General features: G+C 41.9%; 1 protein-coding gene across 11 annotated transcripts in view; it reads right to left on the bottom strand.

Moving 5' to 3' along the window:
* ADGRL3 (adhesion G protein-coupled receptor L3) overlaps window positions 1-25,031 on the bottom strand; it is a 555,597-nt gene that overhangs the window by 69,609 nt on the left and 460,957 nt on the right. For 8 of the 11 annotated variants that reach the window (XM_081844774.1, XM_081844780.1, XM_081844782.1 and 5 more), the window contains exons 21-24: window positions 22,710-22,736; window positions 15,367-15,535; window positions 9,062-9,187; window positions 658-754 (exon numbers count right to left, since the gene is read on the bottom strand). In XM_081844774.1, coding sequence (XP_081700900.1) covers window positions 658-754; window positions 9,062-9,187; window positions 15,367-15,535; window positions 22,710-22,736 — 419 coding nt within the window. The remainder of the gene's footprint in view (window positions 1-657; window positions 755-9,061; window positions 9,188-15,366; window positions 15,536-22,709; window positions 22,737-25,031) is intronic. The other 3 variants (XM_081844778.1, XM_081844779.1, XM_081844784.1) reach the window with 1 other exon arrangement.

Below are 25,031 nucleotides of genomic sequence, written 5' to 3'. Positions count from 1 at the left end.
CAGGGAAGGAATCAGGAGGACGGATCACTGAGAATCAGTGTGGCCAGATCATCAGGGATGTGGTAGGATGTGTATTGGGCCTGAATAGATCAACTTGTTTCCCTAGATTTCTGAACTCAATTTTGAGCCTGGTTCTCCTCAACACATTCTAAGCAGAGAATTTCCCACAGTCCTCTGGAGAGCTGAGAGGCATCCATTTTGGACACAGAGGATGATGGTCTGAGCACACATTCTGCAGATGGTTTTCACCTTTACAAAGCCTTCCAAATTGCTTTTTACCTGGGATAACAGCACTTAGCAGACTATATCACTCCATAATTGCCCATTTCATTGCTATCAATGAAGCTTGACAACCTCCATTTCTTGGCACCAGAAGTCGACTATGGAAATATTCTGCCTCACTCCCTGCCTTCCCCCAAAATCCCTGCTGCAACCGCAGCAATATTTGTGAAAACACATGCTAAAAATGAATAAGCATTTTTAAAAATCATTTTCGCTTAATGAAAAACAGTGCATAAAGCACTTTTTAAAATTCTCCATGGACATAATTTAATCCAAAGGAACGAGGTGCAGCACATTTCAAGGTCGACAAAGCATTGCCGTTTAGATTCCTTAGTAATTACAAAGGTCATACATATCTGATAAGTCCATAATTACCTCTGTTAAGTGACGCTGAACTGTTTATATCACCAGTGATGAAGGATGACTCCGACTGCTTTCGGACAGTGTCATTCCACATCCTGCGAATGCGACTCTGGAGAAGGGCAAAAGGAAGGGGCAGAAAGTGAATCTCAAGCGGAGCCTTTGCCAACCTGCCGCTCCCCAGGTGGTTTTGAGTACAACTCCCATTCACCTGTATTTACATGCAGGTCCCGCTATCTAGACACTTCTTGTATGAAAATTCACTTATCCAAACATGAGGAATTAGTACCCAAACCTTGCTATACACATCACAGAGTCAGATATCCAAATAGCAATACCACAAACAAATAAGCAGTCTTAAACAGGCCTTTCTTTCTGTTTTTTGCTGGTTTGCAGCATCTGTTTCGCCACAAACCATGGTGGGAGGGAGGGAGGGGAGAGATCAGACAAGTAAGAGCATTTCCCCCTTCTTTGTTTGCTTCTTGCAAGGTTTCAGAGGGTTTCCCCATCATTTTGTGGTCAAAATTAGGTGCTTGGGAACACATTAGAATTTTCCCCATAGGAAACAATGGAAATGGTTGACTCTTTATGCAAACTCTTGCCTAAGAGACGATTTTCTGAGAATGCGTTGTGTTCAGATAGTGAGAACTGCGTGTAGTAGTCAGTCACCCCGTGCATATAGCAGAACATGAATCTGCTTTGTCCAGAATCCTGATTCCAACTAGAAGCTCACAAAGAGGCCTGCAACAATAGATCTTCTATTTTAAAAGCCTTTAGATGCAGTCTATTTACTAAAGCGCAAATCACTGATAATGGGACTGGATCAAAAGCTGAAAGGGATGTGCCCAGAAAGTTCTGTGAGTCCGACTTCCAAAACATTCGGAAACCAAAGTTTGTGAGTTCTGGGCACAACCGAAGCATGGCTTCTGATTGGCTGCAGGAAGCTCCTGCAGCCAATCGGAAGCTGCAGAAGCCCTGTCAGATGTTCGGCTTCCAAAAAGAGTTCACAAACCAGAACAGTCACTTCTGGGTTTCGATAATTTGGGAGCCAAAACATCCAGGAATGAAGCTGTTCAAAAACCAAGGTACAACTGCATTTGCTTCTAAGGGTAGCCAAGATGCCTGAAATGTACCGTTCCCCTACATACAGGAGTATAGCCAGTGTTCCTGTCATGCAACTGGAGAACAGTGACTCAACTGTAAGATTCAATACATTGAAACTTCTTGTCTGACTCAAGCACTCAGAAATACATGCCTCTGAATATGGAGGTGCCGTGTGAAATTTCATGGGAACTCCTCCCTTAAAAAAAGAGAGTAATGGCTAAAAGAAAACTGAGCCAAGTTAAGCAAAGGCATATAAGCCCCGGGTGTTTGGTGGGACTAGAGATGGGAAAGCCTGGAAAACCCCCGGAAAAAATGGGGAAAAAAGAAAAGTTTGACATAGTTTGAATATTCCACACACTTTCTCCTCAAGTTTTACGGGGATGGGGGAACGGCATTGGGGGAAAACAGAAAAAAAACCTGTTTTTTCTCTAGGTGGGACACATTATACATTTGAACAGCTATGTGAAGTGGACTCATGAAGAAGGAGCTTCTTTGCAACCTCATGTTTAAGACAAAGAACTCACGGATGGTGCAAAGCAGACCTCTTGCTATTGACAGGGAGAAATGCACCTCATGAGTATAAAAATTGCTTAGAATCTAGGATAAATTTGGAAAGAGAAGTAGTCAAGTTAAATCATTAACAGCAGCTTTAATATTTTAAACTCAGCAGAGAACTGGGTTCCTTTATAATATGAAAAATATGTGCTATCTTTTTTGGTATATCAAAACCAGGGCCATGAAAATCTGATTATATAACGATAACACCACTATGATGAATGAGCAGCCATCACCATACGTCAACCCGTCACTAAAGTCGGATTCACAAATTAACTGATCAGGATTAACAATTTAGATAAAAAAATTGTTCCTAGAATATATCAGATTTTATGGAGTTTTCATGAAGAAATGGATCAAAGGTAAAGAGTTATGATTGTCTGCAAGGCAGCATTTTATGAAATTACTCATTTTGATATTTGGGAATAGTTTTAGAATTACTGTGAAAAAACCTTGTTATGTTCTAGACTATGAGAGAATTGTTTTTTAAGTGCATGGCTAGAAGGTAGAGTAATAAACTACATAATGTAGCCATAAAATATATAAGATTACAGGAACATAAAACCTCATTCTGGAAATGTAAAAAGGAATAAGATAATTTTGTGGCATGCGATGCTCTGTATCTAAAAATGCCAGCAGAAGATTAATGTGGTAACTGCAAAGACGACTGAGCACGTTACATCTTTCTTTGGACTTCTTAATATTTTTACTTTCACTAAGCACATACTCTGTTTATTATTAACCGAATGTTTCGGTTTTCGAACGCCAAAAACCCAGAAGTAATTGCTTCCGTTTTTGAACGCGCCTCAGAAGTCAAACAGCTCTTCAATTTTCTCAATTGAATTTTCTGACTGCCCATTGCGCCTCGGTTGTTAAATGTTTCGGTCTTTGGGAAAGGATTATATTAGATTCCATATTATATTAGATTATACTGAGATTCCACTGTATATGATTCCTTCAGCCTGAAATGCCTGTGCAAAATTTCGGACAGTCACAGATATTCCCACATTTGCTGAGTGGGAAAATAAATCGCATGCCATCTCTTCTAAACTTTTTTAATAAGAGGATAAAAGAGAGAGGCAATTCTGTAACATACTTGTTCATAATTGGGCTATTTTTATTATTGACAGAATACATCTCACATATCTACAAACATAAGTTTTTTGGAGTAACTTCACAGCTTCTTAAATATGATAATTGTATGATTTGAACAATGTTATTTTATTTAAAATTTTGCATACAAAAGGTGCAAGTTCAGAATGCTACATATGGGCTGGTTCCTTTCTGGCAAGATCCAGGAATTGCTAACAGACTTTGGGTCTAGCTTGGAATCCAAACCCAGCAGCAAGACCACACCTTCCTTTCCCCCCTCAACATGCAGCTAAAATTCCTAAGTGTCTAATGCTTCTATATTCATGACCAGGGGTAGGCAAACTAAGGCTTGGGGGCCGGATCCGGCCCAATCGCCTTCTAAATCCGGCCTGGGGACGGTCCAGGAATCAGCGTGTTTTTACATGAGTAGAATGTGTCCTTTTATTTAAAATGCATTTCTGGGTTATTTGTGGGGCATAGGAATTGGTTCTTTTCTTTTTCTTTTCTAGTCCGGCCCCCCACAAGGTTTGAGGGACAATGGACCAGCCCTCTGCTGAAAAAGTTTGCTGACCCCTGCTTTAATCAATGGGTCAATGAAAAGACAACACTTGCAACTTATGAACAGATTGCTTGTAGACTTTGTTTGGACGAATCTAGTGAAATCTGGAATGTGTTTATAAAGAATGCAGTACGTTATGAATAACTACATTTGCTTTAGGAGCATAACACCATTTATTTCTATAGAAGAATGAAGGGAAAGGTACTGATTTTACCTACTGTATTATTTTTGCACCTTTATTTCTCACACTTCCCCACCCTTTTCTTTTATTACTTATATCCTTATAAATAAAAATTGATCTAATAAAGTATCAATTAAAATTATATTTCACTTTTCTATTTAAAATTTATCTAAGCCAGCTCACAACGCACAATTCCAAGATACCAACAACCTGACTGAAGGACCCCCCTTCCCTGCAGAGGCAGATTTTGGGGAGTGTGACCAGTCCAACTGGGCGCGGAGCCTTGAGGGCACTGCAACTATTAGGTAGAATGGAAAGTCAGAGGCCAGGGTGGTGCCAAAGTTTGGCAATGCACGGGGTGCTGCTGAAATTTGAGACCCCAAGATCCACAACTGTTTCCTCTTAAGATCTTCCCTATATGCCCCACACGGGACGTGGGTGGCACTGTGGGTTAAACCACAGAGCCTAGGGCTTGCCGATCAGAAGGTCGGCAGTTTGAAACCCGTGACGGGGTGAGCTCCCGTTGCTCGGTCCCAGCTCCTGCCAACCTAGCAGTTCAAAAGCACGCCAAAGTACAAGTAGATAAATAGGTATCACTCTGGCGGGAAGGTAAACGGCGTTTCCTTGCACTGCTCTGGTTCGCCAGAAGCGGCTTAGTCATGCTGGCCACATGACCCGGAAGCTGTATGCTGGCTCCCTCGGCCAGTAAAGTGAGATGAGTGCCGCAACCCCAGAGTCGGTCACGACTGGACCTAATGGTCAGGGGTCCCTTTACCCTTTACCTTTATATGCCCCATACGCCCTTCGAAAGGGCGATTATTGTGGAACTTCCTTCTGGATCATCTTTGCCATGATGGACCTTCATTACTATCTTTTAAGTGCCTTGAAAAACCTTCTTCTCAAAAACATTTGATGCCATTTGAATGTTTTGATGGCTTGTGCGTTTGTTCCCTTGTAGAAGCGACTCGCCACAGCTGTTTTGGTTTATCTAAGGCATTTTAGAACTGTCTTTTGGGCCCAGCTTCTTTGAATTTGTTCTGAGGTTTTGAGCTTGGGATAAGTGATTCTGCTGTGACAGCCACTCCAGACACCAGAAGAAACATCTCTCAGCTGACATATTTGGGTATGAATTAAGCATGTTGCCTCCATTACACAGATGCAGATCACAACAGCCTTACTAAGAATTTAATGGTTACTCCCTGTGTGTTTTAGTTCAAAGCTAAATTGGTGAGGTGTCAGATATAATTACATCTATTAGCAGCACAGACTGAATTTGTGTTTCCTTTCTATTGATTAAGTTGTAAGCTGCAGTGTTTTATATGAACTGCCCTTCATAAATCTGTTTCTGTGCATTACTGCATAAAAAGCTAAACCTGGCACTAGAAGCAGATAATGGAGTCTGTTCTCAGTAACTCAGAGTAAACAAGCTGAGGTCAGAGTTTTCAAAGAAGGGTATGTAACCCCCAGAGTGTTGCAAAAACATTAGATGGAGGTGGACAGGTTTCAGTTCAAGCACCAGGCCGACTGATTAAATATAGGTGCAAAAGCCGCCTGAGGGCAAAAATCCACTGCAGCGCCTGAAAATAGGATTTAAATCCACCAATAGGAAGAGGAAAATGGCAGACTCTCCAACATTTCAGAGATCAAAATAGGGGCGTTTCTGTATATTGCTACCATCTCCACATCCCGAAGACTGGCCAGTTCCTTATGACATTGTCTGTTTTTATATTTTACTTACGTTTATCGTGATTTCGTATTTGCTGCACACCACCTATATGCCTTCCATATGTTAGCAATATTTAAGTAGTATTTTTAAAAATAAATTTTATAAACACTTAAAAATAGTTTTGTAAGTTAGATTTTATATTACACGGACCAAAGACAAATACATACTGCCTGAATTCAAATAAGGAAACTATACGATCAGGGGGTAAAGTAAGAATAACATTGAATGAAATGTACAAATATATGCAAATCTACAAGTTGTTGCAAATTTCTCCACATTCACATTATGGGGTATAAGAGACGAGAAAGGTTGATCATTCATGGGCAACCTAAAATTCCACATTGCACATTGGTTCTGCTTGTCCTCTTAAGGTGCACAAATAATTAATGATTTTCTCAGAAATTGCAATAAAGAAAGGGTTTTTTTCCTACCAGTTCTCTAAAGTGATTGATGAAGCATCTTTCCAGCCCAATGAAATAACCAGGCATGCTGCTACCAATGAAACTATTAAAAGTTTTCCAAAAACTCAGCACTTGCTCCCTCAAATAGAGATAATAAACCTAACTTAGTAACCCAAAACCACACCGTGCCCTGTGATGGCATTAATCTCTACAACTACCTGTTCCCAGAAGATTTTTTACATTTCCATCAACAGAGCATTACCGCTACCCTGAATGTGGACCATTCAAACTGGTGTACAGTAATACCAGTGTCATGCCACATTTGACTCAAGTGATCTGACTCCCATTCTTCCCTCATATATGCTTCTTCCACCACATCTTGCGTGCCTTCCTCCTTCTCAGACTGCCCTGACTCTTCCTCCTCCTCCTGTCCTGGCTCCTGCCTTGGCAGGGGGTTGGACTCGATGGCCCTTGTGGTCTCTTCCAACTCTATGATTCTATGATTCTAGGTAGCACCAAACCCCATCCATCGCTGATCCACTCTCCTGAGTCACTCCCCTGGTCTCCTGCCTCTACCCCATACTAATCAGCCCCTACCCCATACTATCCTGCCAATCCCTGACACCTCAGGTCCTAAATCCTTTCCCATTTCATAGACCGAATTGAGGCCAATAATTTTGAGTTCTTATTCCCAAACTCACAACACTTTTGGTTCAAATTTCTTCCAGTTTCTAAGGCTTCAAGAGACCCCTGTTTACCTTCAAAGACTCTATGGACCCTATAGGATCTGGAAGATTTATGTCTTCTCTCTAACGTCTTACTGTAATCAGATACGTAGCGGAAGGAAATCTTTCTCAGTTGGATAGATTCACTAGTTGCCAGCCCCTGAAGCACCAACTTCATGGCACTGCAGACTAATGAGCATGTTCAGCCTTAAGAACTAAATATTCTGCCAGTCTACCATGGTGGAGTTGCACAGTGCTCTGATGGGTTCATAGGTCTGAATTAAAATACCAAATAGGAGAACTGCATACTGGGCCATGAATCTGAAACGATATCTAGACCAGCACATTGGACTGAGATCTTTCGGAAGCCTATGGTAGCTTGGCAAATTCCATTTAACAAGAGCTTTCAATCAATAGGGAGTCTGCTCTTAAGAGAGATCCATTAGAAAAAGAACAATATGTGAAACCAAATTCGATGTATGTAATCCCTGCCACACACCCTTCAATTTGTAGGTGTGTAAAAGGTCTGCAAGTCTTCTTTATCCTTAGTAAACTCCTTCTCGCCCCTCTCACCTATGATCCAGTTCCTCCCAAGTAATCTCCACCAATCAAAAGTTCATCTTCTTTAAATGCTTCTGAAATTTACAATGTGTTTGAGCAGTGCCCATCCTTGAATAGGGCTGAGTAGAATAATGCTCTTCAAAGTAGCCATGGTTCAGGGTAAATTTTATAAATAAATAAAAGATCACAGCCTGAATTTCTCTACTATGGTCCAAACATTTCTGAAGGCTCTTTTCTACCCATTGTTTGATGTATTCATAGCCTGACCTACACTCAGTTAAAAGTAAAGTGGGTGTTTAAAGATACTAGAAAAACCTAATGGTCCTCTATGTTCCCAAGCATTAAAAAATGAATGAAGTATGTGATTTGGCATGCTGTACATTAGAGTGAATGTGCATGGATTGACTTAAATATGCGCTAAAAAAGAGAGATGCGCCTGCCCATCCTCACTCAATATATTTTACTTTTAAAAAAGAGTGGGGCAGAAAATGCTAACGAAATTTCAGGTTGCATATAACATGTGGACATAGATTTCCCAGGCTCAAGTACCAGAAAATAAGATCTGCTCATGATAAACACAGAGGGTCAGTTAGAGTTAGGATTTGTTGGAGCACTTATAACAGGAGTGGGGGCTGGGCCCCAGGAAAGGAGGATTAATAAACTATGTATTTCATCAAATGCATATATTGCTTCACAACAATGCTCTCAACCCTGGCCTGACCTGAGGACTTTGACAGATATACATGGATAAAGCAGATTCGATTTCCAAAACACATAGCCTCCAACTTTTCTCCAATGAATATAGGGACATCCCATTCCATAATGATAATTTTACTATTTATGCCCCACACATCTTACTGGGTTGCCCCAGTCACTCTGGGCAGCTTCCAACATATATAATAACATAATAAAACATTAAATGTTTTAAAAACCCTTCCCTATATAAGATTGCTTTCAGACGGCTGGGGGAGGGGGATAACTCCATACCCTCCAACATTTATCCAATGAAAATAGGGACATCCTAAGGAAAAGTAGGAAATTCCAGGATCAAATCAGAAATCGGGACAGTTTCTCTAAAATCAGGGACGTCCCTGGAAAATAGGGACACTTGGAGGGTGTGAAAACAGTGCCAAAATGTTTTATAGAAACAGTTCTCTAGATCATCCCATCATCATCATCAGGTCATATTTTTCAACTCACCTGAAAGTGACAGTCAATTGTGTAGGAAGGTGGTGATGAGAAGATTTGATGTGATGATGACATGGCTTGGGGAAATAATTCCACACATTATGGGTGGTAGGGATGCCATCTTCAGTGGAGAATATCACATTCAACTAAAATAATCTCCCTCTAGAAATAAAAGTGCGACCACAACCTGGCGGTGTCACAACCATAAGCAGAGCTAGGTTCTCAGATACTGGATGGAGGTATACTGATTATGCCTCAGCACTAAACTATATTGGCATGACAACAAACTCTTCAGACCCCCCCTTCAAGCCAAAGGAAACTACTTACCTGTGAGCCTGTGGAATATCGTCCTGGTGTCCGTGACCCAGATGTTTTTCCTGAGCCAATGGAGCTCTCTGTACTTTTCCCGCTACAGCAATGCGTACGCAGGCATTTCCCATATTCTTTACGAACCTAAGCAATCAAATGGCAATATACATGAGAAGGAAACCCCATTTTTCAGCTTCAATAATTGATTTTGCATGCGCACATGAAGAGAAATGCATTAAAGTAGCCATTGCTTCTGTATACCTATGACATCTGGCAATTTTACATTTTAACACACACTGAGGACCTGAGGGATTTGTTTTTGAGATGTTCACCAACAACGTCAAACTAAAGTACTGAAATGCAAGATAAATGGGTAATTACATTTATGACTGAAAATCAGTATTACTTAAATTACATGTGAACTGGCACTTAGGTAATTTCTTTTGCTTTCTGGCATGGGTATATAAAAAAAGAAAACTCTATATTACACATACAAAGAGAAAGGAAAACTTTTTTTCAATTTTCTTTTGCCTTCCTGTGAGAATATATGACCTCTGCACCTGTGAGTATTTGCCATGGATGGCGTTTCATTTTGGACCACCACTTCTCCCAAGTTATATTTTCTCACAGAAATGAAGAATTTTAGACAACACAGCTGATTAAGAGCCATTGGTATTGACAGGCTTATCAACATGTTTGGAATTGATAAGCATGGGCCTCAAAAGTGGAAAAAGTACGAAGAACAGCCATGAAATGAATGAATAATACTAAATGACTAAGAAAAAAGATTTGCCCCAGAGTGGCTGGGGAAACTCAGCCAGATGGGCGGGGTATAAATAAATAAATTATTATTATTATTATTATTATTATTATTATTATTATTATTACCCCAACCAGCATTATTTTGTGCAATCAGCTACAGAGAAGTCTCATGCTTCATCATCACTATTCTTTTTCAAATATTCATATCCTGCCTCTCAAGTTACAAATTCTTCCAAACTGGCTAAATAAAAACATCAGCATTTAGTCATCAGAAACGTTCTCCTAGCTGGTTGTAGACGGCCCTGTTATACTCTCCCCCTGGCAGGGGCAGACTTATTTCGTGTGAGGGCAAAATAAATATGGCGCCCCCTCCAAATGGAACTTCTCATTTATGGATCTTCTCAATTTTGTGAGCTCTGTGCAGGGAAACCACTTTCATCGCCCAATATCTGGCAGCGCATCTGGGTCCCACGACTGGAATATATGTATTATTGTGTATGTTTTATATGGTGAAGCTGTGGTAATTTACCCACTGACATAGGTTATCTTTCATATTGCTGATTTAGTTTGTCTACATTGTGATCCTACAATGTGGATGCTAGTTGAGCGCTGGAAGGATCCTGCATCTTAGTATAATCAAATTAAGTGTCTTTACACCCCAAGAATCCAACTGTAACAATGGCTACAAGCACAAGGAGCTGCTAAGAGGCACACAGCTGTAACAAGAATATATTGATAATGAGAGGAAGTTTGCCACAAAGTGTGCATTTCAGCAAGGCTTAGAAAGAATAACATAGCACAAAAATAGTAATCACTGCATGGGAGAATGCTATAAGTCAGGGGTTGTCAACCTGGTCCCTACAGCCCACTAGTGGGTGTTTCAGGATTTCAGGTGGGCGGTAAGGAAATTTACCATCAAGAAAGTTGCATTAGTGGGTGGTAGGTATAAAAAGGTTGACTACCAACAAAGGTCTGTATAGTTCAAGCTATGGTTTTCCCAGTAGTGATGTATGGAAGTGAGAGCTGGACCATAAAGAAGGCTGATTGCCGAAGAATGGATGCTTTTGAATTCTGGTGCTGGAGGAGACTCTTGAGAGTCCCATGGACTGCAAGAAGATCAGACTTTTCCATTCTGAAGGAAATCAGCCCTGAGTGCTCACTGGAAGGACAGATCGTGAAGCTGAGACTCCAAGACTTTGGCCACCTCATGTGAAGAGAAGACTCCCTGGAAAAGACCCTGATGTTGGGAAAGATGGAGGGCACAAGGAGAAGGGGACGACAGAGGACGAGATGGTGGGACAGTGTTCTCAAAGTGACCAGCATGAGTTTGACCAAACTGCGGGAGGCAGTGGAAGACAGGAATGCCTGGCGTGCTCTGGTCCAGGGGGTCACAAAGAGTCAGACACGACTAAACAACATCATCATCCAACCATTGGGCAGGGATGGCCTGTCCTGTTTTGCTGCCTGAGGCTTACCGGGGTTGCATGGCTGCAGGTTCTGGGTTAAGGCAAGGGATCGCAAGAGGTCCGCTTCCCCTTGCTTCTCTGGCAGCAGCAGTAGTAGCAGGCCATAGGAGAAGCCAGGAGAAGTGGCCGGGGTGGCAAGATCTCGCCGGAACCCATTGCTGCCCTTTGGGATTCGGCTGCCCAAGATGGCTGCCTCAGTCTGCCATTGGGAGTTGGAAACTTGGGGTGATCTCTCGCAAATCATCCAGCAATCTACCAATCTATCTACTGATAAATCCCAATCTAGCTTCTACCCACCCCGGCCTACAAAAACCTCACAGTGTTGCTTTGAGGTACTGGACCCCCACTGCAGGTTGCGCCAAAGCTGAGAGAGCAGCTTACAAGAACTGTGCATTATTATCCGTTGCTTTTATCTCCTCGTTGCAGGTTAGGCTGAGGATAACTCTGAGGTGTTGTTGGTTGAAGGGTTGTTGAGAGAGAGCAAGAGAGAGAGAGACTGCAGAAAGGTTTTAGCAGCCCTGCATTGTTATATTTCAGGCTAGCTAAATTGTCCCCCTGGACACCCTTCCAGGTCAAATCAAGCACTCAATTGCACACAGAAGCCTCATGCTCCATTGACTTGAAAACCAACCGGTTGCCCTTTTAAAATGTTCAAAAGCTAAAAAAGGAAGCTTTTCCCCACAGGAAGTCAGACCCAAATTAGAGCAGGGACTCCTGCCTTTGATGCTAACTTTTCTTCAGTCCCCTCAGGTTCAGGTAAGCATCTGCATGTCGGGGATAGATGGCAATATTTTATAGCAGGGCCCTGCTTTCTTGTTTCTTTAATTCAGCAGGTTTGGGGATATTTTTCTTTCAATAAACTTTAAAGCGTGCATCATAACAAATGCCCATGAAGCATATAATAAATTTAATATGAAATTTACTTCTTTCCAAAAGTAACAGTGCAGAAATATTTTTTTAAAAGGGGGTGGAGGACCTCTCTTAAGAACAAAATCAGTGAGGACACTGTTCTCAAGTTTCCAGTCACTATGCTCCTTGATTTGCTGTGCTCCAGTGAAAACCCGTGGAAAAGTACCATGAGGTAACAGGGTTTTTTTTCTGTTCAGGAGACACAGGAGAAATGTTTAATGGAAATGAAAACATGCATGAATGTCAGCCAACCAAGGAAGATTAAGGCCAGTTAACTCCACATCCACCAATATTCTGAAAAACTCTACAGCAACATGTGCGTGAGGCACGAAAACCAGAACTCTCTTTTGTAGGGGCATAAATGTTCTGAGAAATGGGAGGAAAGGTTTCAGCACAGCACTGTAATAAACCAATTATAACCATCAAGAGGAAAATGGGATGATTATCGCTACTTCTCTGTAATTTTGTTTAGCCCAAAGAGCACGCTTGGTGTTCGCATGGATTACTAGGAGCTATTCTTATCAGCAGGATTTGTAATGTACTATCCTATGACACGTTTTTAAAATGTGGAGAAATATAGAAGAGGAGTTAGCAGAAAGTAGGTGCAGGGCTGGGAAAAGGGATAAGAATGAGTTCATGAGTGTAAGGCATCAAGTGGAGCTCCCAGATTATTCCTATGGTTCAACAATTTCATACGTTACTTGGGAGGAAATTTGCAAAGGGAGTATCATAGAATTGTGCAGCTGTTAGGGACCACGAGGGTCATCTAGTCCAACCCCCTGCAATGTAGGAATATTTTGCCCAACGTGGAATTAGAACCCACAACCCTAAGATTAAGACTCTCATGCTCTACCAACTGAGCTATCCCAGACAAAGAACTAATGGAGAGCATTAAGAAGAGTAAGTGAGACTTGCGAAAACAATGTTGTACCCATGTTCTTTTCCACTCCCCTTCCTTCCAGCTTTATGCGCCCAACAGTCAGCCAGTGTTCTGTATCCACTGTTCATGCTCAGCTCTCATTGAGCTGGGGGTTTGTTTTTGTACTTCTGCAAACCTTGGCCTTCCCTAAGCCTGCTCATTCCTCCTGCCTGCATGAGAATGGTGTCATTGTGGCGACATTAAGTACCATCACTTGGAGAATTAGTTTGCTGTAAGTATGTAGGCTTAGCTGAGACAGTATAGGTTGCATTTCAAGATGACATTTCAGAAAGTACAATATAGATGTAAATTGATGTACTGAAGTCCTATGCATATTATCAGCCAAATCAAAGAGAACCTGTGCATTTTGCTGCCTGGAAAGGAGTATAAAATATATCTCCTCTCACCCCCCAAAATGCTACAGTCAATAATTTAAAAAGTCTTGTTGCCATAGACACCGATTCCTACTTTTTAGAGTTGGCTCCTGGTTTTTCTTAAGAGTTAAGCCAACAAACCAGCAAGTAGGTTCCCTTTGGCCCCATTTCTTCCTCTAATCGTGCTCCTGTTTCCCCAACGGGTCCACATAGTTTGGGGGACCTGGCAGCTCAAGAGTCAAGAGGAGGACTTGCGGGGCCTAGAGAGTCCGGTGGCAGAACCAAAACAACCACAATGCTCAGTTGCTGTCTGCATTTACAAGTCTCTCACCACTGCTTAATGCCATCTATATATGATACCCTGCAACTATAGACCAGTGCAATCCAGAAAATAATGGTATTACATATTTTTTTTTGGGGGGGGGGGAGAGAAATATGTGCAGAGCAGATACCTCAGGAAAGTTTGCTAAGCCGCATAAGATATGCATTATATGATCAAAAAACTGAGCACACAGAAGAACTTCTAGAAAATATTTGCCCATTTTAATAATGAGGAACATAAACTCAATTTTCTTATTATCTTAAGAGTCTAAGAGATTATATCATATACAGCCTTTCCCCTTTCTTTATTCCAATGTGGAAATGAACAGGGTGTGTGTGTGTGTGCTAATACCCTATCCAGCTTGTAAACTTCCCAGGTGTTTATTGTTTTTAAATATATATTTTTTTATCCTGAGCATTGGTTAAGGAGCTGAGGGCTGTATATTTTATTCTCCTGGTTCACAACAAAGCTGTAAAGAGGCGGCTAAGCTATGCCACACAGTGATCTTCATGACCAAAGAGGGATTTGAAATGAGGTCGCCACTGTCCTAGTCTGACACACTTTACATTCCTGCACGCTGCCTTTCATGTGGCCGACTACTGTTTGAAACAGAATGTTAGAATGGATGGGGAGTAGTTTATAGCCTGTCTTGTTTCCTGCCAAGGAAACAAAGGTGACGTACATGTCGTCTCCCATCCTGGCACTGACAACACACAGACCTGCTTAGCTTCAGCAAGGTAGTGAACTCATGTGTAGGGTCTGCAACGAATGAATTCATCTAGCACCTTTAGATAACACCCCTTGAAAAATGGTGGATTGCTACCATATCAGTGTCGTTGAAAACAGGCCAGGTTAACTGGAGTTCCAAAACCCAGGAAAAAATTCAGAGGGCATACCGTAAATTTGCAGGGTATCCCTAACTTCCATATATACCTTATATCAGGGGTTGCCTGGGGCTGACAGAGGTTGTAGGCCAACATCTGGAGAGCATCACATTGACTGTCCCTGGCTCATATCAACACTCTGTATCCAGCAGTAAAAGGTAAAGGACCCCTGGACGGCAAAGTCCAGTCAAAGATGACTATGGGGTTGTGGCGCTCATCTCACTTTCAGGCCAAGGGAGCCAGCATTTGTCCACACACAGCTTTCCAGGTCATGTGGCCAGCATGACTAAACTGCTTCTGGCGTGATGGAAGTCAGAGCGCATGGAAACGCCGTTAACCTTCCTGCCGCAGTGGTACCTATTTATCTACTTGCACTTTGACGTGCTTTTGAACTGCTAGGTTGGCAGGAGCTGGGACCGAGCAACGGGAGCTCACCCTGTCACGGGGATTCGAACCTCCGACCTTCTGATCAGCAAGCCCAAGAGGCTCAGTGAAACAACAGCGCCTCCCAGCAGTACCCTCTTGCTTTCGCTGCTGGTTCAGACACATTTGGCCTCACCTCTAATGTGAACCAGCCCAAACCACGGCAACACAAAATGCAAGGCACGGTCAGCCAACATTTGCTGTGGTTGCTAGGCAATGAAATAGCCCCATCACTTCTTTTCACCGTAGAATAATTGTCCTTACCTTTTTCTGGAGGACACAATGGAAAATGAATATAAACATTCCCTGCAGAGAATTGAAAATGGTGAAGAGGTATGCCATGATGACGGTGCTTTCATTAATATACATAAGTCCAAAGGCCCAGGTCAGTCCTAATAGGCAGAGCAGAGCTATTGCACCTATAACCCACGACCTGTGGAGAGAGAGAGAAAGAAAAGAGAAAGACAGAAAGGAAAAGTGTCTTTGATTCATAGAGAAAACAGCACGATGCACAGAACAAGCATTTCATGCTATTCCTTGCGGAGAAGGAAAACATTGCACACATATTTGCGAATGCGCTTTTTTAATTCAATGCACTTTATTATTATAACTTTTTTGGGGGGGAATACACAGATGAAAATGTCATGAGCATGAAAACGCTTCTTTTAACACACATTTTTGGGCAGCAGCAAATGTTTGTAGCAAATGTTCTGGGGCAGCAGCAGCAGCAGCAGCAGCAGCAGCCGTGTAAATGTAATGAAATATGCAGATGCTACATGGTAAGAGGAAAATGCAAAATATTTTGAATTGGCCTCCGTTCCTTCCACGCCTGTTGGCTCAGCTCACAATCTTACAAAATCTCCCATGAAAGCCCCATTGAGAAGAATGGGAGCAAATCAAGAGCACAATGGCAATCTTTCATAGCTTCCCTTCCACTATGCTGTAGGCTATTTGTCATGATATTGCACATTATCTGCAGTTTGCTCGATTTCTCAGTCCTTTGTAAGTGATCTTAATGTGGGGTATCCAAGTAAAGTTTACTTAGAGTAGAGCTATTGATATCAATGGCCCTAACTCAGCCATGTTCATTTATTTGAATGGATCTACTTTGAGTATAACTTAGCTGAATACCACCCATTGCCTCTACCTTCCCCCTTCCCAAAAGTTATGGGGAGCTTTGGGGCAGCAGCAGTAGAACAAGTGTTTTTCAAGCGCCCTCACATTTGAAGGCACCCCAAACCCGTTTCTTGTAGCAGTTTCAAAATCTTACGTTTGCTCCCTGACAGGGCAAGGAGAAGTTTTAAATTCTGCCTGGCTAAGCTAGAGAAATCTCAGGAATGTTTCTATAGTACTGGAGGATGAAGAATATGCATGATCCCAAAGGGGGGGGGGTCGGCGAGAAAATATTACACACAAGTCAGGTGGCTAAGCCTAAGAAAAATTTGAAATTAATGAGGAATAAACTAGATGTTAGACACAGATGCATTTAAGATTACCTTAATCCCTTCTTTTGAAATTTTGAAATCAAATCAGCCAATCAATGCCAGAGAAAATGGTGATGATATTGAGAACAATCACCAGAGAAAGCGGTGATTGTTCTGGGATTGGGAGAGGAAAAAATGGCAGGCTGACAAAGGGTTAAGCAGTCTCCTTTCGCTGCCAATTCCTTTCCTTGCCATTTCTCTGCTTGTCCCCCCAGAAGTAAGTGGCTACTTCTGGTTTTAAAATGGACATTGAGTGGGGTGACGTTATATGGATCTGCATGTAATGTCTATTTTGGCCAGTGCACAGATAAGGACCCCTAAAGCTTCTTGAGTACACATTAGGTAATCCCAATAAGCATGCAAAGTGTTTCTCCCCATAGAAGCAGTCATTGGGCTTCCAGGGGATGGATTCTAAAACGAGATTAAGATGATCTTAATAGCAGCTAACAACAAATCATGCCAGATCAGTCTAAATATCTGGCTCGGTTGGCGGGGGATTTTGCTGAACTTAATACGTTTTGAAGCAAAGTTTTTGATCTTTTCCCACATGGTAGTCTCCTAAGGAACCTTCAGAACTGCAGACAAGATGTGATTACGATAAATTAAGTACTCACATGTGTAAAAAATTTGCACTAATTGAGGAACAATTAATGGATCAACAACAGATTAGATAGCGGTCTTATGTGGTTTTATATACAACCATCAGAAGACGGTGCTGTTCAGAATCTGCAGTGCAGTTGGAAAAGTTTCAAAGGAAACCAGCTGGACTGACTGCAAAACTATTCAAAGCGTTTTGTAGAGTATAGGACAAAATGAGAGAAAGAGGAAGAATCTGGTACAAGGACCTGCACCAAAAGAATGGTAATTAAAAACTAGAGTTAAAATTATTATGTGGGTTGAAAATTATTATTATTCTGAGACATATGATCAAAATAGAAAGAGGTCATTAGAAATGAGACATTCAAGGAATACTTTTCCCGGAATACTAATGGGAAATAAAGGAGCTTAATGGCTGGAAAAAATTGGAAGTATAGCTTTGGGTTATTTTAAATATTCTGGTGCCTTCTTTGTTTTCAATGGGTCAAGAGCCCCCACCCCAACCTCCAAACTTGAGGGGTTATTAGGATGGCGATTGTGTGGGACTGACTACAGTAAATCTCCTTATAGGAAGACAAATTCCCTGTTCAGACAGTGTGGCAATGCGTGTGTTTCATGCCTGCTGGCCTGGTCTCAAACTCCTATTAGATGTGATGTCTGCAAAGTGGTCTAAAAGCAGGATCTGTACACCTGATCCATATTCTGGGAGGAAATGGAGCTATGTTTGTAGCCCACTTGCAGAAAATACTGTAAGAGCGCCATGAAGGGGCAGAACCAATGGGGACAATTCCAAGCCCTCTCTACTGTATGGACACCTGGCACAAGGCTTAGTTGCCTCTTGAGCCCCTGCTTCTTGGGCTGTTTTCTTCCTGCTGTAGTAAGCTTGGCTTATTCACTCAAGTCAACTTTACTATATTGCATAGTAGATCACACTTTTCTGTGGCATACTGGAATGCATATGTTGCGCTAGATACGGGTGGTCTAGAGATGGTCCTGTTTTTCAGTGTGTGCCTGTGTGTCTGTGCCCATGCGCGTACACACACACACACACACACACACACTGGAGAAAGAGCAATAAGAATTAGATGTGATGACCTTTTGGTCATCGTTGGTTCTACGATTAATCAATGACTGATACAGTTGTCAAGCGGGGGATAAGCTGGCTGCTGGCATTTCAATTGATTCTGATATATTAGAAAGCTGAAATTAATTTTATAGGATAAAGGCAGATGCTACACACAATAAATGAAAAAGAGAAAAAGAAAAAGGAATGAACAAGTAGAAGAACAGCCTGCTAGGCATTTACATTGTAGATAACAATTTAGGAGGGGGTTTTGGGTAACAAACAACACAAGTTAACAATATGTTGCTGTGAAACTACAGGCTAATGTCATTGAGGAGTATAACATACTAGTAGGATATTAGGACCGCTTTGATCAACACCGACACTGGGAAGAATTATTCCATCAGCTTGCCAAATGGCCGGACCTGCAAATGTCCTCCCCCCTGTGCAGTTCTGGGGGTTCTCCTGACCCTCCAGACTGGTTTGGTGGAGAATGGTGGTGGTGGTGGAGTTCCACTGGACTAGTGGGTTTCTTCTAGTGCACTGAGCGAGTTGAATCCAACCCATTACCTCATTTGGAATACTGCAGAGAGGGCCACAGTGACAGACTGGAAGAAAAATTCGGAACTGATCTATGATTACACTAAAAATCCAGATGATTAATGATACAAAGGACTGGATCATGTTTAACTAAGGAAAAGAAAAAAGGATCCGCTGGTTCATAATATCAATCATAACTGGAGCACTCCTTTAATTACTCTGCCATGATGCAGACATTAGGCTACAACTAGAAGCTGTAGCGAACTGGTACAAATCATCTCAATTTTTCAATAAATTCAGTAGGTGGTCATATGGAAGTTACTTTCCCTAAGCCTTGACTCTGCATCTAACATACAGGGACAATCCTTTCGTAACGATTGTTAGGATGTTGTCTATGAAGCACTTTATATTGTACTACATAATTGCTAAGCTGTCAGGGGTCCCTTTACCTTTACCTTTAATAACGCAATGCCTATTGCTTCTTAAACTACTGGGTTAATATGTCTTAGCAACCCTCGCTTTTACTGAGTTGAAATGTTAAACACTGCAATTGTTTCTTGAAATGATCTGCTTCCTGATTATTTATTTATCTATTTATTCATGAGCTTACATGTATTCTGAAGGGGGGGTTGTTTATTTAGGCAGTTTAAAAGGAAATCAATATAATTCATGTAGCAAACCAGGACAGCCATGCTGTATAATTTCTTCGCAATATTGCAAATATGTACATTGTTTTGAAGTTTCATGTACACATTAGTAATGCTCAGTTCCCCCCCAAAGATAGCCAACGAATAAAATATTACCACAGAGTGGCATATTTAATTGGTTGTTTTTATTTTGATTTGTTGTTGTTGTTACAGCCGCCGCAATCCAACAAGGCAACTTTAGCATGCCTGCCAGATTGCATCACTACTGCTTTTCATTCAGTTTCACCTCAGTATTCTCTGACCTTAGAAGAATCACAAAACCATTTTCCTTTCAGCATCCTTTGAATTTTAAGAGGTTTTTTTAGTGTAAAGAAAAGCAGTGAGAGCTGTTGTATGTAGTGAGCACAATGCCCAGTTTCTGGGTGTGGATTTGCAGCATATGAAGTACTCAATCACGGCCCTTTTTTTTTTTATTAAACTGTGTAAATATTGTGCTTTGCTATGACTCTTCAGTTTGGAGGAGCTGTAAATGTGTGTATACAGATCTCAGGGCTATGCTAGTTTTTGTAGGGTTGCCACATTTCAAAAAGAGTTTTTGAGCTATTTTTTTTTAATGAAAATCGCCAAAATCTATACTACCGACATGGGCTGCCATATTTTCTTAGACATTTCCATGATTTCCACCCTGTTTAAGGGGGCTAAACACTGGCTACATTCAGAAAATTCCAGACGTATGGCAACCCTATCATTGGTGCAACATTAGTTCTGTATGTAATTGCATGTTTATTAAAGGTAAAGGGACCCCTGACCATTAGGTCCAGTTGTGACCAACTCTGGGGTTGCGGCGCTCATCTCGCTTTATCGGCCGAGGGAGCCGGTGTACAGCTTCCAGGTCATGTGGCCAGCATGACTAAGCCGCTTTCTGGTGAACCAGAGCAGCACACGGAAACGCCGTTTACCTTCCCGCCGGAGCGGTACCTATTTATCTACTTGTACTTTGACCTGCTTTTGAACTGCTGGGTTGGCAGGAGCAGGGACCAAGCAACGGGAGCTCACCCCGTCGCGGGGATTCGAACCGCCAACCTTCTGATCGGCAAGTCCTAGGCTCTGCGGTTTAACCCAGAGCGCCACCTGCATCCCTATGCATGTTTATTACCAGGATATAATTAAGCTGGAGCGAAGCTCCTGGCTGGGAGGTTCAGGAAGGTCCACCCTGAGCTGAACCAAATTACGATGACGAAAGCATAGAGGCTACTTCCGAATGCAGTATTCCGGCTACGTCTGAGAAATTCCGGATGTATGGCAATCCTAGTTTTTGCATTAACTGAAATGTTGGTTAGAGCTCGCTGGAGCCATAAAATGTTCAGGTGAAATTGAACCTGCCACTGAAGCAAATTGGAAAGCACTAGAGCATACACATTGGAGTTTCCTTAAACACATGCGGTACTTGAAACTGTTCACACCAGCACTGGGGTTTTTTTTTTAACATCAACACCTGAACTACAAAAAGCTAACAATGCGGAAGAAGAAGCTTTATGCAGTGGAAGCAAATGGGGAAATGGCAGCTGTTTGTAGACCAGATGCTACATTATGGTCAAAAAAAGTATTCTATAAATATAGAGTCTCCAGACTAAAGATTGGTTGTTTGCACAGGGTTCTCTTGCATTTACCGTATTTTTCGCTCTATAGGACGCACTTTTCCTCCTCCAAAAATTAAGGGGAAATGTGTGTGTGTCCTATGGAGCGAATGCAGGCTCCATGGCTTCAGCAACAGCAACGCGAAGTCTCCGAAGCGCAGAGGGAGCGCTCCCTCCGTGCTCCAGAGGCTTCGTGTTGCTTTCTCTGAAGCCAGGAGAGTCTTGCTCTCCCGGCTTCAGCAAAAGGAACCGAAGCCTGCGGAGCGCAGTGGGAACTCGCGCTGTGCTCCGAAGGCTTCAGGGATAGCAAGACTCTCCCGGCTTCAGCAGAGAGGGAGAGCTGTGCAGCGCCCCTTCAGCCAAGCGGGAGGAGAAATGGAAGGGGCTCCATTACTCCTGCCGCTTCGCTGAAGGGGCGCTGAGCAGAGAGGGGGAATTTTTTTTTCTTGTTCTTCCCCCTAAAAGAAGGTGCGTCCTATGGTCGGGTGCGTCCTATATAGCGAAAAATACGGTAACTTTCCCACACAGTACAATAGTGAGGGCAGCTCTTCATGCACAATGGCATGGTTGTGGAGTTTGGCTTTACCACAGTCCCCAGGAATGTAGAGATTGGGGTGGAAGTCATCAAGAATCAACCAAAAATAATATTTTACCTTCATTCTATATAGCCTTTTCATAATCTAGGTATGCCACGCACACACACAAAGCCACGACTTCATGTAGAAATTAAAAGCTTGGGTTTGTATCATGGAACTATACAATGAGTTAATCGCTGTTGGTTTAACTCTGAACAAAAATATTTGGGTTCATGCAGAAATTGTACAAATTGTTTTGGGGTTTTTTTGCTGTCAAAAAGAGACTTGCAAGAAAGTGAAGCCAGCTTAAAATAAATTGTATTCCCCACTCTTGTAAAAGATCGAAAGAATGACAGAGGTGAGAATGAGACAAAAGAAATGAACACAAAGGACTCTTCACCAGAAGAACAAACTGAAAGTCCACTGCAAAATAGAGGCACTTGCATTAGTTGTGCTACTGATTCAGTGTTTTTTCTTGCAGGATATATGGTGCATTATTATCCAAGGCCCATAATTGATGCTTTGTTGTTTCCGTTAACTTTAAACAATTCTGTACAGACTTGTGTTATTCAAAGGGCTATTTTTGAAGACAGAAGCAAAATATTCAAACGTTGCCATGCAGTCATTGACTGAATGGAACCGAAAACTAAAGAAGAATTTTCTATGTATTGTCCAGAATTGCCAATTCAGGACAGATATTGGGTGAAATAAATATTGTTAGCATTCCTTTGAACATTTACCCCTCAATTGCATTTAACCATTCAAAGGTAAAATGATCACGTCAAGTACTTGCAGAGATGTGCATTATGACCCAGCAGGGAGCAGTGCGGGGCTATCCAAAGTCTGTACTACAGCAGATCACAAGAAAGTCCAGGTGACAGACAATCAAGGAACACGAAGCATAGAAACTGTAGGCCTTACGGTTTTCCTGCACAGTTTGCTCTTCTGCCTCCCTCAAATGTGAATGACAGAAGCTGTAATGACTTTTAAAGTACTGATCTGACAGCCAGTTCATGGGACCACACTGATAAATGGAATTTATCAGTCATTCAGGTCATTCTTACTTGATGAAGGGTCTGTTATCCTCAAAGCTGAAGAATGCATAGACATAAAGACAAGAACGTCAACATTAGAATATAATGACAAAAAGATACCATGTAGGTAAGCAATCAGACAAGCTGATCCCCAGCTAACAAGATCTACACTTGGGCCTGGTTTTCAATGAGGTGGTAAACCAATTAGGGGGTGCATGTGGAGGTTCACAATTGAATGGTCAAAGATACAAAAATAAACATTAAAAAATCCATCCATGTAGAAAACTAACACTTAACCTGGCTCTCTCCCTGATGTGCAAAAAGATTTATGTGCATAGAAAACTTTCGCAAGGAAACCTTCCATCTGAGGATGGGTGTAGAGGCCAGACACAGGTTTACCATCTCAGTGAGAAGTAGTCCTGTATGGGACACCTTAGACCCCTGAAAGACCAGAGACAGCGATCTTCCTTGTGGGCAGAGCCACCCTTATGTTCTACAGCTGCTTGACCATATTCTCGCTTGGCTTACAAAACTGATATTAAGATCTGCTGCCTTTGAATAACATTACTATTCAAGTTTGACTAAAGACAATGCAGCAGGCCTTTGCGTATGATGACAAGCTTCCCTGCACCTTAGGCATTATTTACCCAGTATATAAGGATACATTCCTTAATGTTTTATTGTCAGTTTTTGGCAATCACAATTTCCTCCTTACATGAGTCAGACTCCATTATCTTTTATAGGTAATGGCGTTAGAATCTTCCCAAGCCCTCTACTGCTCTCTGCTGACAGTTGGCCTATTTAAATGCCATTTAAAAATATGTATATATTTGGTTGCCTACCAAACTGAAGGAGTAGCTAAACATGCAGATGAAAAATAGCCTCCATTGTCTCTCATTAAAAATACATTTCTGCAGTTCTTGGTTACAAGCAATCTAAATCTATCCCCTGGCAGATGTATTTTCTGTTGTGACGAATCGCTGATTTTCATGCAGAGAAATTCACAGTGACTCCAGAAAAGAAGACATAAGAATAGTGAAGCAACTCTCAAATTCTTATTTTAAAGGGTAACATGAATGTTCTACTTATGCCTCGTGGCATCTAGATGCTAGTGGGATAATACTATGACTCAAAACCAGAGTTTTCTTCACATATCTTTACCCAGGAACCCGCAAACCACATTACAAGTAACTGCGGACAATTCTAAAGGCTGACTAGCTTGGCCTTTGCATTCTGCTGAACTGGTCAGAGGGATTTATTTATTCATTCAAATATTTATATCCTGTCCTTCAAATGCATTCACATGGCTGAAGAGTGAATCACAGCAAACTTACAACACCACAGTCCATAATAAAACAGCAATATGAAAACCAAACACTATAAAAACAGGAAAAAGTCACTGTGGGTTTTTTAAAAAATCCTCTGAACAGGGATAAACTCATGTAATTTCGTTTGGCTAATTTTCCCTATCAACTGAAAGGCAGTGGAGGTTAGGGGAGTGAGATAGCAAGAGAGAGGAAGTCCATTGTTCAGCAGCATTTTCTCTGAACATTCTCTTAACTTATCACAACTAACTCTGCTAGGAAGACGTCTACCACCTAGGATGCTCGTCTGTCAGGAATGGCCAACTTGGGCATGTATGTAGGGGCTGATAAAATAAAACCAATTAAAAAAGGCTCTCTCCTCAGCTTTGAAGACACCATCCCTCTAGCCTGGCAAACTAGTCTCTCTCTTATTCCCCTGTGAGGGCCAATGAAAACACAATCTATCTGGGAGAGGCATAAGCCTTCTAGGGCTTATGCAACTGATCAGACCAAGGGTGGTCAAGGTGGCAGACTCAACTGTTGTAGAGTACAACACCCATCAGACATTGTCAGCACAGCCAAAGGTCTGGAATTATGGGAGCTGAAGCGAACCATGGTGGCTACCCCTGAACTAGATTGACATTTTATGGAAAGATACAGATGGCGAGGTGCTCCTTACAGCACCTAAGTCAAGGGAGGGGAAGGCTATTCTGTTATAGCAGAATCGGGGAACCTGCGTCCCCCTCTTTATGTCAGAGGACTAAAAGTCCCATCAATCCTGACCATGGCTATGGTGGCTGAGGCTGATGGGAGTTGGAGTCCAAATATTGGGGGGGGGGCATGCACAGACTCCCCACCTGTTCTATAGAATTCATCTTGCTGAATATTGAAGCTCAAGGGCATTGAAATGACTTGCCCAGACAAGTGTGATGCTACTGGTCTAAGAGGTCCTCAACACATCTGTTTGCCCCATATCCACGGAATGAGGAGCAATTACAAGTGCATATTCAAATGGGATATGTCCCAAAAGGGACCTGCTCCAGAAGGT

This window comes from Podarcis erhardii (genome assembly GCF_964252035.2).
Source record: "Podarcis erhardii genome assembly, chromosome: 17".
Lineage (NCBI taxonomy): Eukaryota > Metazoa > Chordata > Lepidosauria > Squamata > Lacertidae > Podarcis > Podarcis erhardii.
The sequence above is the reverse complement of the archived record's forward strand: the minus strand, read 5'-3'. Positions and strand labels throughout refer to the sequence as shown.